This window comes from Metopolophium dirhodum, chromosome 8 (assembly GCF_019925205.1).
Source record: "Metopolophium dirhodum isolate CAU chromosome 8, ASM1992520v1, whole genome shotgun sequence".
NCBI lineage: Eukaryota > Metazoa > Arthropoda > Insecta > Hemiptera > Aphididae > Metopolophium > Metopolophium dirhodum.
In genome coordinates, this window is record NC_083567.1 from 13,324,743 (window position 1) to 13,341,925 (window position 17,183).

Genomic DNA, 17,183 nt, shown 5'->3' on the forward strand with positions numbered 1-17,183 from the left:
AACCGTTAGGTACTCTGGATTCCACTAGCCACGGAGAGAATTCAGTATCAATTCCAATCTACATCTACAATAGGTCGTGTTAATTCATCCATCGTACTGTAAGACCCGTCAAAATTGGTTGGTAATATATAATAATATTACAGTCACGTGGTCTAATATTTACCTAAATATATGCTATCAATATTATAAGTATACACTTATTGAGTTGTATACTTGAAAAAATCGTTTTTATTTTGTATGCCATCCTTTCCAGACTTCAATGGTATTGTATTATTATAATTATCTCGTATATAATGTTTTATTTTGAATAAACATTTGCTCGTACTGCACAGAACGATGAAATATTTATACGTTTTGCGAAATTGTAGCCAATTAATTAATTATAGACTGAATGAGAATGTATGACTTGAATATTATGATTGATTACATTTTTGATTCATAATCGATCAGTTGCATTAAAATATGTGATGTATAGTTTAAATCAATGTAAGATGGTTTATTTTTAAACGTGTACGAGGCAATTAACATGTCAATAATTCGTACAATATTAACATGCATTTATAATGATATTATAATGTGTGTGATATGTATTATTGAGTAATGATTAAAACGCTAAAAACAGACTTCCGGATTCTGTTTATTAAAGCGCAGTGTGTGTGTCAATACATTTAATAAATAATAAACAATGCAATTGATGGACTGAAGTGTTTCGAAGTGATGTATATAAAAATAAATTATTACATTTTCGACTGTTTAGCTTCTCACGATGGTTGCGTTATTTGCGTGGCGTCTCATGTTTGAACTCAACTTTTAGATGGAGACGATGATGGCTGCCCCATGGTAAAGCTTGTACTTTTTTGAGACATTTTTTTGTTTTTGTGTTTTTGTTTTTAATAATAGTAGCTTGGAGCTGAAAAATAAACACGAAGCCAAAATTAGAGAAACGTTTTGTAAATATTGTACTGTGTTTGCGCACGGCTCCGATGTATTAATATGTTTAAATAATATTAATAACAATGGGAAAATAATCAAAATATTAAATATGTCTCTCGTGAGTAATAAACTAATCGCTGTGAATAATATGATACGAATAGTAATATAATTACTCATATTATAAATAATAAATATAATAATAATATACTATATCAATAATACTCACTGAACGGCCTGATGGGATGGTGTCCCCACAAGTAGGTCCTCTTCACCGGTGACAAGTAGCTGTTTCTCAGATAAGATTTTGCGGGTGGCCTGTACGATGAACTAACCGGAGTGAAGGGTTTCAGATGTGGGTATTCCCACCACCATGGGTCCCGGACGTATCTGGACCTGGGTGTGTATACGCTTGGCTCAAACAACTCGGACAGTGGTCGTCTCTTAACGCCGCCGGTCGAGTAAATAGGTAAACCTGTTGTAGAAAAACAACAACATTAAAAACCACATATTGTCGTATTATATGAGGCGCCTAGAACATAAGTGGTACAATAAGTGACATTATTTAAATTTCGTAATGGTCAAGCATGAAATAAGTGCACTTGTATCTCTTTCCTGCTAATCCAGAATAAATTCGCTAACAGATCGCAGCACATAACAAATAATTCACTAACATCTCTTTACAACCAAATAAAACGGACAATTTGTATTTTAGCTGTGCACTTTAATCAGATTTTTTAAAAATGTCACTTATACCCCATAAGTGTATTTTAGGCACCTCGATTATAGACTATGGGCTCAGAGTTTCGCGGGGCAAAAGTAACACACAATTTCGTTTGTGTTTGGGGACTTTTCTAGCCCTTAACGGCCGTGACGCGTAATGTCTAATATTACAATGAAAACTGGACAGGAATGTACCTCAAATATTAAACCTACCCACAATTTTTTGATTAAAAACAAATTGTAGGTACCTACACCCCGATATGACTACAGTTTGATAATATATTATACCTATATTATGTATAGGCGTTATTTTTTTTACCAAAAAACCAATTATACAACAAATAATAAAAACCAATTGTTGTATAAAAATCGAATATTGAACGAGTAGCTTATGAGCTATAAGTTATAAGTTTATAAGTTAGAATTATTTTAAGTTAAACTGTAGTCTGTAGCACAAGGGCATGCATACCAAAAGTTGATTCACAACTCCACACATCAATTTATACTTTAAACGATAAAAATTATAAAAATTATAATTTTTTCAAAAATGTTGTTTTGTAACGAATTAAAATTATGTAAAAAAATTATTTTCTAAAACGTTAATAGTTTTTTAAATAACGAATGTCTATTACGTTAGCTGAATCAGCTGGTTTACTTATTCAAACAACGGGCAACAAATGCATAGACGGTCGTAAATCGTAATGATGTATAGTTTTTTTTTTGACAGACATTAGCAATGTTTTTTTCACACAAAAACGCTCATTATGACATTATGTTCAAAACGCGTTTCCTCGTCGTTAATATCTAATTGACTATACACTTTTAATAGCCCAACAATATAATATGCGTTAAAGTCTGTTTATTAAACTGCGTGTCTTATTGTAATGAATATCTCATTAAGTCTTTTTACCGCTGTTTATAATAATATTATGTTTTAACCAACACTATAGAAACCGTAATATCTATGATCTTAATGATCTTATTTCACGCGCACCTATGATCTGTGCGGACAATATCACGATGATATTGTGTTATCGTTTGTAACACGAGATTCGACGCGAGAATATTTTTTTTAGTTTTCACATCCCGCTATAGGATTTTATAAAGTCTAAAATGTACGTTTTTGTTTTCAACATTTTTATATAAAGAAAATAATATGTCAGCGATCATGGTTTTCACCAGCAGTTTGTGCTTTGGAAATGATTTTCCGATGCAACGATTTATTGATATACCCCCGAGTATATCAAGTCATCTTTTTTTATGATTTAATAATGAGTAGGTATATATAATTATTAATGTTGTTGACCAGTTGCCCCCCACGAATGTACCAGTTGCTCTCACATGTTAATATATACACGATTACAATATATAGCATAGTTAAAATAGATTAAAATGATAGAAAACTAACCTAACCTAACTGGTACATGCGCATTATTAATTACAGGTACCGCATACCGCATAGCCGCATAAGTACTTAGTATAATAGTTTGACTGTTCGGATAACGTTACCTGAGAAGTTGTAACCTCTGACGGGCGGTAGGGATTTCGCTCGTCTTTCCGGTAACGGTAAGGGTTTCTTTGGCTCGTAGTACGCCGGATGGTCTCCGGGGAATATTTTGTTCAGTTCGGCCATGCGATCCAAATGATCCGTCCAATCTTGTAGCGCTTTGTACGGTTCGCTGTGATAGTGATCTGAACACGGATATAATAGGCCCACGTTATTATCATTTATCGCACTCGTTGGCACGTAGGTAGGTTATGCATAATAATGTGTTATGTAGGTATAGGTGTGTTATGTAGGTATATGGCAGCAGCGCGTAAGAGGCATTATTATTATAATGCGTGTTATCGATGGAAACTGTATCGGAAATGATATTGCTATGTCAGTGGCGTAACCGGGAGGTAAGAGGGGGAGGGGGGCTGCACCCCACCCCGAAATTTCATGACAGTTCAAAAATGAATGGTTGTGTTAATAAGTATTACGCGGAAGACGTAACCATGCATTAAAATTGTAATTTGTATGAATAAGGTTGCTGGGGACATTTTATATACCCAGCGTACACCTCGTGTATCTTGTTGTAGGTATATACCCGACTTTTGAGGGATTCTAAGTGAGCTCCTCCTAACTCACTCATAGGTAACAATATTTAGTAACCATAAGCGGCACCCCCCCAGGCAAAATCCCGGATACGCCACTGTGTTGTGTTATAAAATAATAATATCCATCGCGAGAGCGTCTCCTGCTACTGCGATATTATTGTAAGTGCATATTATTATAATAATATTTTACATACTTACCTATATGGTTACTGCGTTAGGCGTTCATCTCTCTGGGATATTGATTTGTTATATTATGTATGATTGTACTCACTCAGTCGCATCGATTAAGCTTAAAATGGTTCGTATACGAACTATAGTTAATAAATACGCGGTTCCAAAGCTTCTGTGGGTTTAGATTGCATGTTTAGATGACAAAAATAAATTACCATTCAATCAATTAGGTATTAAGTTAGATCACGTTATTACTTTCGGTGAACCCAAGCGGTAGCGGGCTTTAAGAAGCTTTAGTAAAATCATTGTTTGAACATAATAATAATATACATAACATAATAATTATTATTATTATATTGATACATAATGATCATCGTCTTTTTTCTGTACGAATTTTTTATTTACGTCATCAAATGATGTTTTATTGGACGTAAGTACTGCACGTTTGGTACTTGGTGCCCCTTTTTTTCTTATCCAGGCGTGACGGGTTTTCAAAAATATAGCGAAACAAAATATTTAAATAGTAAGTAATTATATTTCAAAAAAATAATTAAATCATATAAACAAAAAATTATAATAAAGGCAACAACAACAATATTGTATACATAATACAAAACAGAATTCGGTAACAGTATTATACTTTTGGAGTATAAAATAATATATAGTTTATCAATATACGCTACAATATTTATTTCTGATAACACCTATACGTCTGTCTAAGCGATATCTAAATAATTATAATAAATTAATAAATTTACCGTAATTTTAATGAAAAAAAAAAAAACAAAAAACAAAAAGATTGCCTTTTCATTATAAAGATGTATAATATATGATATAATATAATAATGATTGTCTCGGTGCCGAGCATTCAACGGACGTTTTGAAATAGAATTCGTAACGTGTACGGGATTTCATGTCATTATTGAATGGCGATCTCGGTCGTTCGTAAAGTATTACAGTTATTGCACCGATCGTTCGGTCGGGTTGGTGTGAAATGGACGTAGAAAGTGTGAAAAAAATACCGCAATGGCCGAACGTGACCGGCCCAAAAGCGGGGTACACGCATATAGAAATTCCGCGATAACAAAAATAACAGTAAACAAAATATAAACATAATATTATAATATATCGGTATTCTCGCTTCGGCGGCACGTGACATATGCGATATTTTTTCGAAATCGTTTGCGGAAATAAAATGAAATTTGATCAATGTATTACTATTATTAATATGATTATTATTGCTGTTGATTAGATTGTTGGTTGTGTACAGAGATTATAATAATATTATAATATAGCTTCTGTGTAGAAATAGTATTATTATTATTATTATTATTATTATAGCGGTACATATTATATTATTATTATATTATATAGCGGTGGTTGGTTTGCGTGTTCGGCGACGTCGTCATCAGTACGTACCGTATGAAGGGTAGCGGTCGGAGTGGTAGTTGTGCGGGTAAATGTTCCTGGGCGATATGCCGTATGTGTCTCTGGAGATTGGCAGGTAACGGTATCCCGGTGTGTTGATTCTGTCCGATGGGTGCTTTGGGTCGTCGTAGATGGACTTGTAGCTGGGCCATGTCGGGTAGTCGGCGCTCAAGATGGGCCTGAACACTCCTCTGCCGGGGGTGTGGTAGTGTGTGATTTCCGGTGCCCTCATGTCGTCGGATCCTGTTTGAGAGAAACAGAAACAATATCGTTAGAACGCCGCAAAATGTGATTGACATTAGCACATTCCCCCCGAACATTTCCCCCCCGCGAAAAGATTAAAATATTATATCTAATAATGACATATCGTTTTAATTCAAAAAAAACTCTCGGTATCCCTATGTTAAATAATAAATATATTATTATTGAATTTAAAGTTCAATTTATAACTAAAATAATATAGTTATATATTTAAAATATGTAGGTATATATAAAGGTATAGGTAACGTCTTAAATAATATTATTATATTTTAAAATCAAATCACAAGTAGATAGGTCTGAAATTGTTGTATGGGGTCTACGAGACAGTAGGACATTTAATCGATTCCGCAGGCATTTTTTTTTTGTATCAACGGAAGACGTCTATTGGTTCCGCCAATCAGGGACGCCCGCAGAAAATCAGCTCAGTGGGTGCAAAATTAAATGAATTATACATACATAGGTAGTCACATATTTACATTATTATACATTCATTTTTATTGTTTATTAAAAAATCCCAGTAGGTGCAATGGCAGCCCCTGCCACCAATACAGGTTATTTTAAAACAACCTAGCTTTCGATTCTACTAATTTGAAATTTTAAGTTTAATGAAACCAGGAAAGTATGTGAAAATTATAATAAAAGTAATTAAAAATAAATAAGTGACGATATTCAAAGTGTTGAAAAAATTTACAATATATTGTTTTATGATATTTGATATTTTATTATATTAGTATAGGTATTGATGTGGATTATTACATTTGATTGTAGAATGTAGATGATTGGTAAGTACCTTATTTATTATTTCGTAGGCAATTAATACATTGTTTTTTTAAATTATTATTCATGTACATTTTTGTTTAATCAATAGTAAGTTGATGGGATGACCACTTGTCAAAATCAGTAGGTGGTAGAATCGATGGAAATAACTGTCATATTATGTTGTCCCTTATATAGTTAAAGCTGAAACACGACTGCGTATTTGATTGAAAAACGCGTTTACGTCCAAATGGCCAGCGATTTGCATTTATTATTGGATTGTCGTAACACTATTGAAACCCTTTTATCGTGCAATAGATATCCATCGGTGTATATTTAGTTGCCGATAAAACGAACGTTTAGGGAACTGCACTTATTCAAATCGAAAGCTTGGTTATTTAATATTCGTCTCGGAATGCGTTGTTTATAAAATAGTTCCCCCACGAGCGACACTACACAATATAATGGATATAAATAGATTTTATTGAGCATTTCGGTTTCAGTAAGTTGGTTGATGGTTTGTGTATTATTATCAAAATTGTTTTGTATAAAAATTGAATTATCACTAAATGTACCGTTACGAACATTTGGCTCTCGTCGTTTTACCTACATACAGCTGCCATAATTTTCGTGAATTGTATTTGAATTAATACGATTATTATTAATAATATTAATAATAATAAAATGACATAAAATATCTATTAGCCTAGTTATATTTGAATGGACGTAGTGCAGTGTTTTAACGATCTCGAGAATCTATTTTAACATAAAAAAAAAAACGTTCCAATTAAAAGACGCCTACGAGTTGTTGTGACAACGTGAATACGGTTTTACAACAAAACGGTCTTTACTGTAACGTGCTGAATATAGGTAGGTACTACTTGAGCCGAGTCATCCTAGTTTCTACTACGATGATAATAAATTTAACTGTCTGTCGTCGCGTGTTTTTTACAGTCGGTCAGAATATAACGACCAACAGAAATAACTCGTATCACACGTCGTATCGCACAAAACACGCATACGATCAGAAAGTCTCTCGGAAGCAGAACTTTTTTTATTTATTCATAAGATTTTCTGAATGCGTCCGCAGACGAGAGGGAAAAATATATCTAATGAAATGAAAAATAAATCGTACGGTGGCCTAACCATAATATTATTATGCACATAGCACATTACACATACCTTTTAATGCTCTGACGTAGGATTGCCAGAATCTGGCTTTTCTCTGGATGGGTTCGTTCCTGCCGATCATGTCAAGGTGTTGTTTCAACATTTTCGTGTTCTTGTGTGGCTACGGTGTAATGAATTAAAAACGAGAGACTTCCTGTAAACAGAAGAAAAAAAGACATGCCGTTACTTTTAGATGTATATGTATACGCTAGGTGTTGTGACCCTCTTCAATCTGGAGGATGTGACGAGGGTTAGCCATCGTGTGACCGACACACAATTACAGTGAAACAGGAGTATGGTGCGCAGTCGATTTACAGTTTAAAACGAATTACGCGGGCTTTGAACGGTCAATTGTAGAAACACTTTGTCTACAACTACTGTACACTTCTTTGGATGACATTTAGAAAACACATTGTTATTAAGAACTCAATTTGAGTGTTCAATATACTTGTACCACGTGTTTGGGGGTTTATATTGGCGTTTGTATAGTTCGAACTATTACCTACTGAAAAAAAAATGTTAGCAGAAATCGAAGACAAAGTTTTACTGTTAGCACTCTATAATAGTGTAAGCGATTATAGTTTTAATTTTTAAATGTATTTATTGTTGAATAATATTGAAGATAATAAATTATGCTGATAAAAATGGTAGGGAGTAACTGTAGATTTAATTGGTTTTATCACGAAAAGCGTTTAAACGGTCCATCTTATCACGAAAGCGCGATCACCATAATATATTTTGTATACTGAACGTCATACAGTTTAATTTATTATTGTGAATTAAAAAATCTTTAAAATTATTTAAAAGTATCAAAACAATTCGATTCGTATCCCGAGCGTATTAAAAAAAAAATATTATTGAAGTGAAATATTATTGTAATTACCTATTATTTTATTTGGTAAATTAAACTTGTTGGATGTTAATTGTTAGTTGCGTACCTAAACTTTTAAGTAATTTTTCATCAAAGCCGATTAAAAATAAAACGGTTGTATTATAATAGATCAATAAACAAATTTGTTTGGATATCGAGAGATGATAACGAAATATTGTGAATGATATGAAGAGTAATTCCGTTTCAAACGTTAAGTCGGTTACCTACCTGTTGTAAGTGAGTCAGATAAATGTACCACACCAGTCAGCCACGCAAGTTCGAAGTATACTGAAGATTCCTATTTCAACGATACCATCATCGGCATTTCCCGAACTACGCACGTATTGTTGTTTCGGCCGAATAGTATTTATAAATTAGTGTTCGTTATGATAAATATTGCGAACGATTGGAGGGAGAAGCGAAACTCAAGTGCAGAATTGGCATCTGGAAACCGTTGGGGGCTACACGACAGTTTCCCGTGGGCTTTTTTTGGCATACACCGCCCCAGCCTGCTCTATTATTATACCGTAATTTGCACGCATCTTTAAAAGTGACGCCTGTTTATTGGCCATTTGACCTTGATGAATTTTGCTCTATTATTATTATTTTTTTTTTTGATTTCTTTTTTGGTTGTTATTTGCTTTCCCGTAAATCCCAAGATCATCGGATGTTGATGAGAAGAAGGACTTTGTTTTTTATTCGAAGATAAATGTATATACCAATGGTAATAAGCTGTTGACAGCCTGCTGCTATGATATAATGTTATTATTAATATAGATATTGACCAAGGTTGTATTATTTACAAACGCGTATATTTCGGACAGTAATAATAGATCCATCGGCGGCGCTTTTGATATTAAAAAAAATAATAATAAAATCACTACCTACCTATATATTATAGTTTATATTATTATATCAATATTTTACCGGTTAACGTATTGGATGCAAATCTAATAATAATATGTCGATAACGACTTTTACTGTCTGGAAAAGCAATTAAATTTCATTATAATTAGAACATCTTTTAAGATTATGCAATTATTCAACGGGCTATTGACTGATACATGCGTAAATTCGAAGCCAAATGATGGATTTTTGGACTTGTGTACAAATAGACGTTGATCATTGGCACCGGGTCAAGTATTTTCCTTGAGAAAGGTTAGGCCAACAGCCCCGTGTTCAGCCGAGACCCATTTATATTATTTTGTCTAAGGACGGCTGTTTATAATGAGTTTTTTTTTTTTAGGGTTCTCGAGTACGTTTTTACATAATCCGAAAGCGAAATACATCGTGTCTGACCATGAATGTATACGACACACGCGTATAAGTGAGAAAACTTCAAAATACTTTTTTTTATTTTTCCTACAATATAGATAACTAGGTACCTACCTAATATAATTTGTGTTGTATATTATTATTAATTTAAAATTGTATTGGCAAAGTCGGTTGATGCCTAATTTATAATAATGATGGGGGCAATAAACACGTACCGAAAATTACACACTCCCGTAATCTATTGAGTCGATGATTAATATTGTTATGTTTAAATTTTGAGTAGTAAATTGTTCTCACAGATAGGTATAGGCGTTAAGATATTTTATTAATATTTTAAAATATTTGATAATATTATTGGAATGTTATTACCTATGTACAATATTAGTTGTTATATTTAATATAAATTTAACTAATTTAGTTATTATAAAGATAAATGAATGTAATATTTATATTATAAACAACTCTGTGTATACTCTATTACCCTTTTGGGCGTCAATATTACATAAATATTGGTATTGAAAAAATATAATACATACATTTGTTGTATTGTATATGTATATTATACAAATACAAAATGTGTTTAATGGTTACGGTGTTTTAAGGATAAAAGTTCATACTAGGTTATAATAATTTATTTTACTAATCGTGTGTTTCGGTAGATTCTGTGAAATCGTCTTACCAAAAACGTGTAACAGATTAGGTAGGTTAGTTATCCACCGGAGTTTATATTAAATGGTTACACGCTGCGCTTAAAAATGAATAATTATTGAAACACTACAATCATATTTTTATCGCACGATAATAATAAATTCTCGTCGTTATTTTACATTTCGCGATCTTTAGTATTGTGCAAACTAGTAGACTTTAAAGATAGACATCCCGCAAACCACTAATCTGCCGCCGTCATACCGACTATGGATGGTGGCCAAGACTTATAATAAACCCGAGGAATCCGGGCCAACCACCGTTCGTTTGCACTTCGCTTATTTCGGACACACAATCGGACAGACCGAAAGCCCACTGACCGAAAAAGGGAAAACCCGAATTGCATTTTACTGTAAGTCCGCCAACTAGGCTACGCGCGTATATTGTACGGTTAATGGAAGGAAAATATTATTGAAAAAAATAATAAAATTGTCACGACGTGTATTATAGAGGTGTAACTGTTACAAGAATTCAAGAAACGAAAATTTGGATATTATACTTCTGCAATTGGACCAATCACAAAAGCCACGATCAAATTGTATTACACCGTAAATTCTTGTTACCTACATGTTTTTATCATATTGTTTTAAATTATTATTTTTAAAGTTTTTTTTCATGTTATCGTTTTATTGACGATCAATATAATATTGAAATATCAAATAAAATCAATATAATATATTGCTTGATATTTTGTAGTGTTAGAGTTTTATTTATGCTTTGATATTTAATTATATAACCTGAACGTAGATTGTAAGGGTACCAATATATTTATTTTTTAATCCGAGTAATTATTGTAAGTTGCAGTTATTTTTAACTATACTATAACTATGACTCGTTCTACATTAAAAGTTTTAAGTTATAACATTATTTAGTTAGTTACATTTTTATATTTATATTTCTTCGTTGTATTATAATGAGGTTTAATTATTACAATTCGATGAGAAACTTTTTATTCCTTCCATGAATTAGTTAAATAAATAGAAATCTCGATTGGGCAAATTTAAAAGAATACGATAACTATTATTGAGAAGATAACATTTAAATCCTATAGGTACCTATATACAGTCGAATCTCGATAACTAGAATCACGAGGGGAATAAAAATAATTTCGAATTTTATTATGTATTTTTCGAGTTATATACTTCAAACACAAATTAGAAACATTTGAAAAGGCAAGAAAAAAATCGAGACTCTACTGTATTATGGATAGTAAAAAAATCATTAAATATAATTAATATAATAATAAAATCATTTAAAACAGTAATAAATATAAAATCAAAATACTATGAAAAATAATTAATAATAATTTATGATAATGCGTAGGTAAAGGTGTGGATGGGGAAAAAAAATATACAAGTTTTATTATAAATATTGTATTATTTACCTGATAACCGTCTTGTTGCTTGAGCCGGTCCCTTCGCGCCACTGAATTATAACGGATGGTACTTTTTTTCGGTCGCCGTCATAAGGTCCCGCTCGAAATAGATAAAGCTCGGATCTGACGAAACGCGCCTCCCACTCGGCCCCCAAACAATACACGGGCGTGTGTATATGTATTAATATTGTTTAAAAAAAAACTAAATGGTCACTTTTTTTTTTTTTTTTGGCTTATCATAATACAAGACGTTCATTTATGAAGTATCTCTGTGACCCTGGGTCGCCGATTAAAATTGCACGCACATGCGGCCACTTGCAAAAGCACAGATCCGGACGTAGAAAAAAAAAAAGTAACGTATAAAAAATAAATAAATGCGTCCCCGGCGAGACGTGCATACGTCGAACAGGCCAAATGTGGAGATCAAGACGTCTTAGACGACTGTTTATTATGTTAAGAACATCTTTGTATCTTTGTAAATTAAAAAAAAAAAAAAAAAAAATTGAACATTCTCCATTACCTGTTTCGTTACCCAACCAAATAATATTCCACCGATATATTTTACTTTAATATGTATACGTTACGTTTGTGTTTTTTAAACTATTAGGAAGGTAGGTTGATTGGACGTATAATATTATTGTCAGTCTTATGTTCTTAAGTTTTTGGAACTCAAATTAGAAACATTTCAGAAATAATTTTAAATACGGTTATTATTATTATTATAAAATAATGTCAAAAATTGAGTAAATAGGTGTTACATTAAAATCAAGATAGTACAATATTAGAAAATAATGGCTTAGACTTTATGAAGTATAAAATGTTGAAACCTCGCAATCATTTTGAAAAAATAAATTTATCTCTTATATTACGATAATTTGTTGGCTACTTTTATCTAGTTTAATTGCAATATATTAAAGGGTAATTACATCTAATAATATACTATAATTGTCATATTATGACATATTGTTGAAATAAATAAAGCTGTGAATATTACATGTCTATTAACACAATATACCTATATATTGTTTTTTTTTCTATGTATATTGTACATTTTTACCTTTATTATATAATATCATATTACAGCTAAGGTAAAAGATTTATTTCTGCTATTATAACTTTGTATATTATGTGGTTCAAATAAATATTTTTTAAATTAACTTAAAATTTAAATCAAAGTTTAAAATTAATACCATTCTTATTGTATTTTTAACTGACGAAAATAGAGGAATATTGACAACCTTCCTATTATTTTAAATATGCAGATATTATCATATATTATATTTTGTACCTCAAAGTCCAAAAATATATATTGTTATTTTATTACAGAATATATCGCAAGCAGATAATATACAAATTACACACGTTGATTATTACTTTTATTATGTTCTCACTTGAAAAGAAAAGTAAAATTTAAATATCAAATATTGATTTTATTTTATAATACATTTTGGGATTGGATTTTTGGTAATACATATTTCATTTGCTGATATTTTTATAATTTTATTAAATATTTGAGTAGGCACGTTTTAAATACTAAAAAAATTACCTAAAAGTATTTAAAACGTTCGCACTCAAAGGTTAGGTAATGTGAGTGTATATTTTATACATGTACATACTGTTTCAGAATATTATGATATATTGATATTATATAATTAAATAACTAGGTATAATATAGGCTTTGTATAACAAATAATTCAAATTCATAACTCATTAGTCATTAATTACTGTTTGAACCAAAGGTCCGAGATAACTCCAATATATCTTAATTTTTTTTAAAACTTTTAAACGGATTTTGTTCTAGAGTTCAGATTTTCGTTTTGTATTGAACGTTTAAATGTATTCGTAAGAATAACTCATAATGTTTCCCTCTGATATCGAACTATGTAGATGATAAATATCGATAATACCGACGGCGTGTTACCGCGGTGTCGGGAAACGTAGTTTGCGCACTATCATTTTTTAATTTACCTTTAGAAATGAAAAACGAAATTTCAGCACCTAATAAAACGTATATTGCCCCGCGATGGCTGTGGGCTGTGGCCAATAGTGAAAATCAGGAAAGTGAATCACCGGCCGACCGTTGCGCCAGAATTATCTTTTTCGGCATTAAAAATAAAAGTCGTGGGATCGCGTGTACAGACACGTGCGCATCATGTGCGGAGTGGTGGACCACGCACGGATGAGTAGACACATTATTCTTGTACGATTTATAATATTATCATAATAATAATAATAATATCGCAGCGTTATTATACAGTCCACCGTTTGAAAATAGCACGACGTTGGCGTCTCGTACCGTTTTGGGGGTTTGTGGGTCATTGCTGTCGGAGTAAATTTCACACGTCGCAAGGACTTTAGCGTGCCGTCATATTGGTCCAGAGATAATATTATTATTATTATTATTATTATTATATTGTGCACTGCAGGGATCCTATATACGACCCACTCTCATAGTTTAGGACGTTTAGGTGAATCATCTATACATAATATTATGACGTGTTCTCTCGACGCCCGACTTTAAAATAAATATATCATTACAGTGGAATCCCTATAAGTTGTAAACGTCTTTATTATTAAGTCAAATGTTGATTACTCTCGAAGCGACTTCTTAGCCCCTGAATTGCAATATCATTATTTTGATAAATTGCTATATATTTTTTCGTTAGTTAGAATTTCGCCAGCTAAAATTTTTAGTGGTTTTGATTGAATTGTCATCTAATATCTATATAAAGATTACGCATGTGTGTGTACATAAATAACGTTTCTGATGTTATAACAATTAACAACATACTATTCTATTTCAGAATGCAGATGATGAAATCCTCAATGATTTAACGTTCTATAAGAAGATCCTATAACGATTCAAATGGCGTAGAATCGGATTCTGACGATATACAATCGTCTTAAACTATAACTGTCGCCCGGACTACAGATATCACGCAAATATATTCGAGAACAGCCAAAAATTCCAAACAAGATTTTTTCTGCGCACAACGTGATTGAAAACTTTACAGCCTATCTAACCTCATCCAAAACTAAAAAACTAACCAATTTTTTCTAAAAATAGTTCTTCTATAGAATATCTACTTTTTTCTAAATGTTTATGCATACATCATATATTATATTTTTTAAATTTATGTATTATACATACATACAGGGTACCCATTCAAAAAGTTTGGATACGGTCATTAGATTAATTATAACTTATAAACGATAATATTATATAACTAATGAAGTGATAATTATTGCTATAATATGTAAGTATAAAAATATGCAAACAGTAATTAAGGCGTTTCCAAATTTTTCGAACACCTTCATATGTAATAAATTAACAAAATAAAAAATTAAGTCTTTTTTTTAATAAAATTTTTTCTAAATTTTGAATTTTCGTGGATTAAACTTTTTTTTTCCCTGACCGATTCTAGTTAATGAGGTTTAAATGTATTTAGATACCTATAGCTACTACCATAGATCCTACTAATTTAACCTGTACAATATATTCACTAAGAAACAACCTGTTAGTGGTTATATTATAATAAATTAAAAAAAATCTAGACATAGTATTTTACACTAATTAATGAAAATCATTTAATTTATGCATCAATACTGTTTTCACTTTTAATGTTTGAAAAAAGCAAAGGGTCATAATTTGTTTTTCTGACATGTAAAAATATGTTGTTTTTATTTTCATTTTTATTGCAGATTATATTGCTTTAATACTTAAGATTTTTACCATTTCACTTTTTTTGAAATTACTCTATTTTAGACAATATACTTTATAGTCATTAGTCTCACAATTAATATTGTTAATAGTTCACAAAGTTAATAGTTTTAAGTATTTTTTTTACACTCAGACCGTCAGATAATAGTTGACACTCGTCGGTCAGTCGCCAGTTAACCATGTTTTTTGCACGTTTGAATACATAGTCATTCCATTGCATATTTTTATCACATTTTTACAATACTAAGGACAATTTTAAATACGTCATATTTATACATTTTTAAGTACTGTAATAAAATATAAATCTTATCCCAATATATGCCCAACCATTATTTTTCCTTAAAATACTATTTTCGAAGGTAAAATGACCTATACCTCTTCAGTCAATCGGATAAAAAAAAAAAAGATTGCAGTATTAATTGTTATAGATACTTATAATACCTAGATATAATATAATAATAATCCATGTTATCCTAAATAATCACATCACTGTCGTGAAAAGTTGGTATGGTTAAAATAATATTAATATTTTTAAAAAAATAATAATTTTGGCCCAAGACCTTAGTTTTTGTAACGATACCTATGGGTTGTCTTATAGAAAGCTAAGCTAGATTACTTAATTGCACATCATATTAATTTTACTCTGGACAAGAGCCCGGCTGTGCGATTTTGTTTTTACCTGTACTTGGGCGCAGTTATTGTAAATCGTTTATCTTTAGACTCATTATTTTTCGGTCTCATGTAACTCCATTTCGGATCGATTATCGATCGTAAAACGATTATCACTTTTATAAATATACCACCATATATGGTTTTGAAGTCCTGCAGCAGTCGGGACCGATCCGGGATTACGAAACTACGAGCCAATATAGGTTTCAGAAACATAAATAACGACGTCTAAATACGAATTTGTTGCCAAACAAAATATTGTTCACGTTACCTCGTCGTAGGCTGATAAAAATACACTTTAAATTAACTTTATAATACGCATGTATATAATGGGTATTAATGTAATATTTTACCGGTCATTTGTTAGGTTTCGAAAACGATAACAACTATAACGTTGTGTATGAACACACGCGACTTACCTCTCCGCCACTTCCACAAATGAGAAAAGTATTATAATATAATGTAAAACAGGGAAATTAAGTACTAAATTAAGTAGACGATGCGATTACTCGTTAGTAATAAGTAATAACTTATGAAATCGATAAATATTACATTTTACGTTACTTCATATTATTACTGAAGTTTAAAACTTTGAAGTGACTAAAATAATATCAAATTTAAATTCGAACGACGGTAAATATAACCCCGTCTATGCGCCTTGTGACAAGTTTAAAACGATTTTGTATTCTGGCATTCACCCAAGACATTTAAAATGCTTCCTTTTTTATTTGACCTTTTTTTTGTTAAATTCTTGTTAGAGATTAATTTTAAAATGAATCTATTGAATATTAATTTCATATCAGTTCGACACCGCGCTTGGAGCTATATTTTTGTATTCGTATACCTACATGAATAATGCATATGATATGATAAAACTAATGTAGTTGTAACACTGGGCTACATGAGAATTGTAAGTCGTAACATAATATTAATTCCTCATACATTCCCGGAGTAGCCGATATGTATTATGGTATGGGTACCTGAAAATGGGTAAACCTTTATCAACATATTTTTATTAATATTAAAAT

General features: G+C 31.3%; 1 protein-coding gene across 3 annotated transcripts; it reads right to left on the bottom strand.

Annotated features, from left to right (window-relative positions):
• Positions 1-621: 621 nt before the first annotated feature.
• On the bottom strand, positions 622-11,932 carry LOC132950026 (uncharacterized). Of its 3 annotated transcripts, none has more exons than XM_061021210.1 (6): positions 11,775-11,932; positions 7,552-7,693; positions 5,344-5,595; positions 3,163-3,345; positions 1,160-1,405; positions 622-910 (listed from the first exon to the last, which is right to left on the bottom strand). In XM_061021210.1, exons 2-6 carry the CDS (start codon positions 7,640-7,642, stop codon positions 891-893), a joined length of 792 nt encoding a protein of 263 aa, XP_060877193.1. In that variant the 5' UTR covers positions 7,643-7,693; positions 11,775-11,932; the 3' UTR covers positions 622-890. The 3 variants fall into 3 exon arrangements, with proteins under 3 accessions (XP_060877193.1, XP_060877195.1, XP_060877194.1); XM_061021212.1 differs by lacking the exon at positions 11,775-11,932 and adding an exon at positions 10,365-10,532; XM_061021211.1 differs by lacking the exon at positions 11,775-11,932 and adding an exon at positions 8,639-8,816.
• Between the last annotated feature and the right edge of the window lie 5,251 nt (positions 11,933-17,183).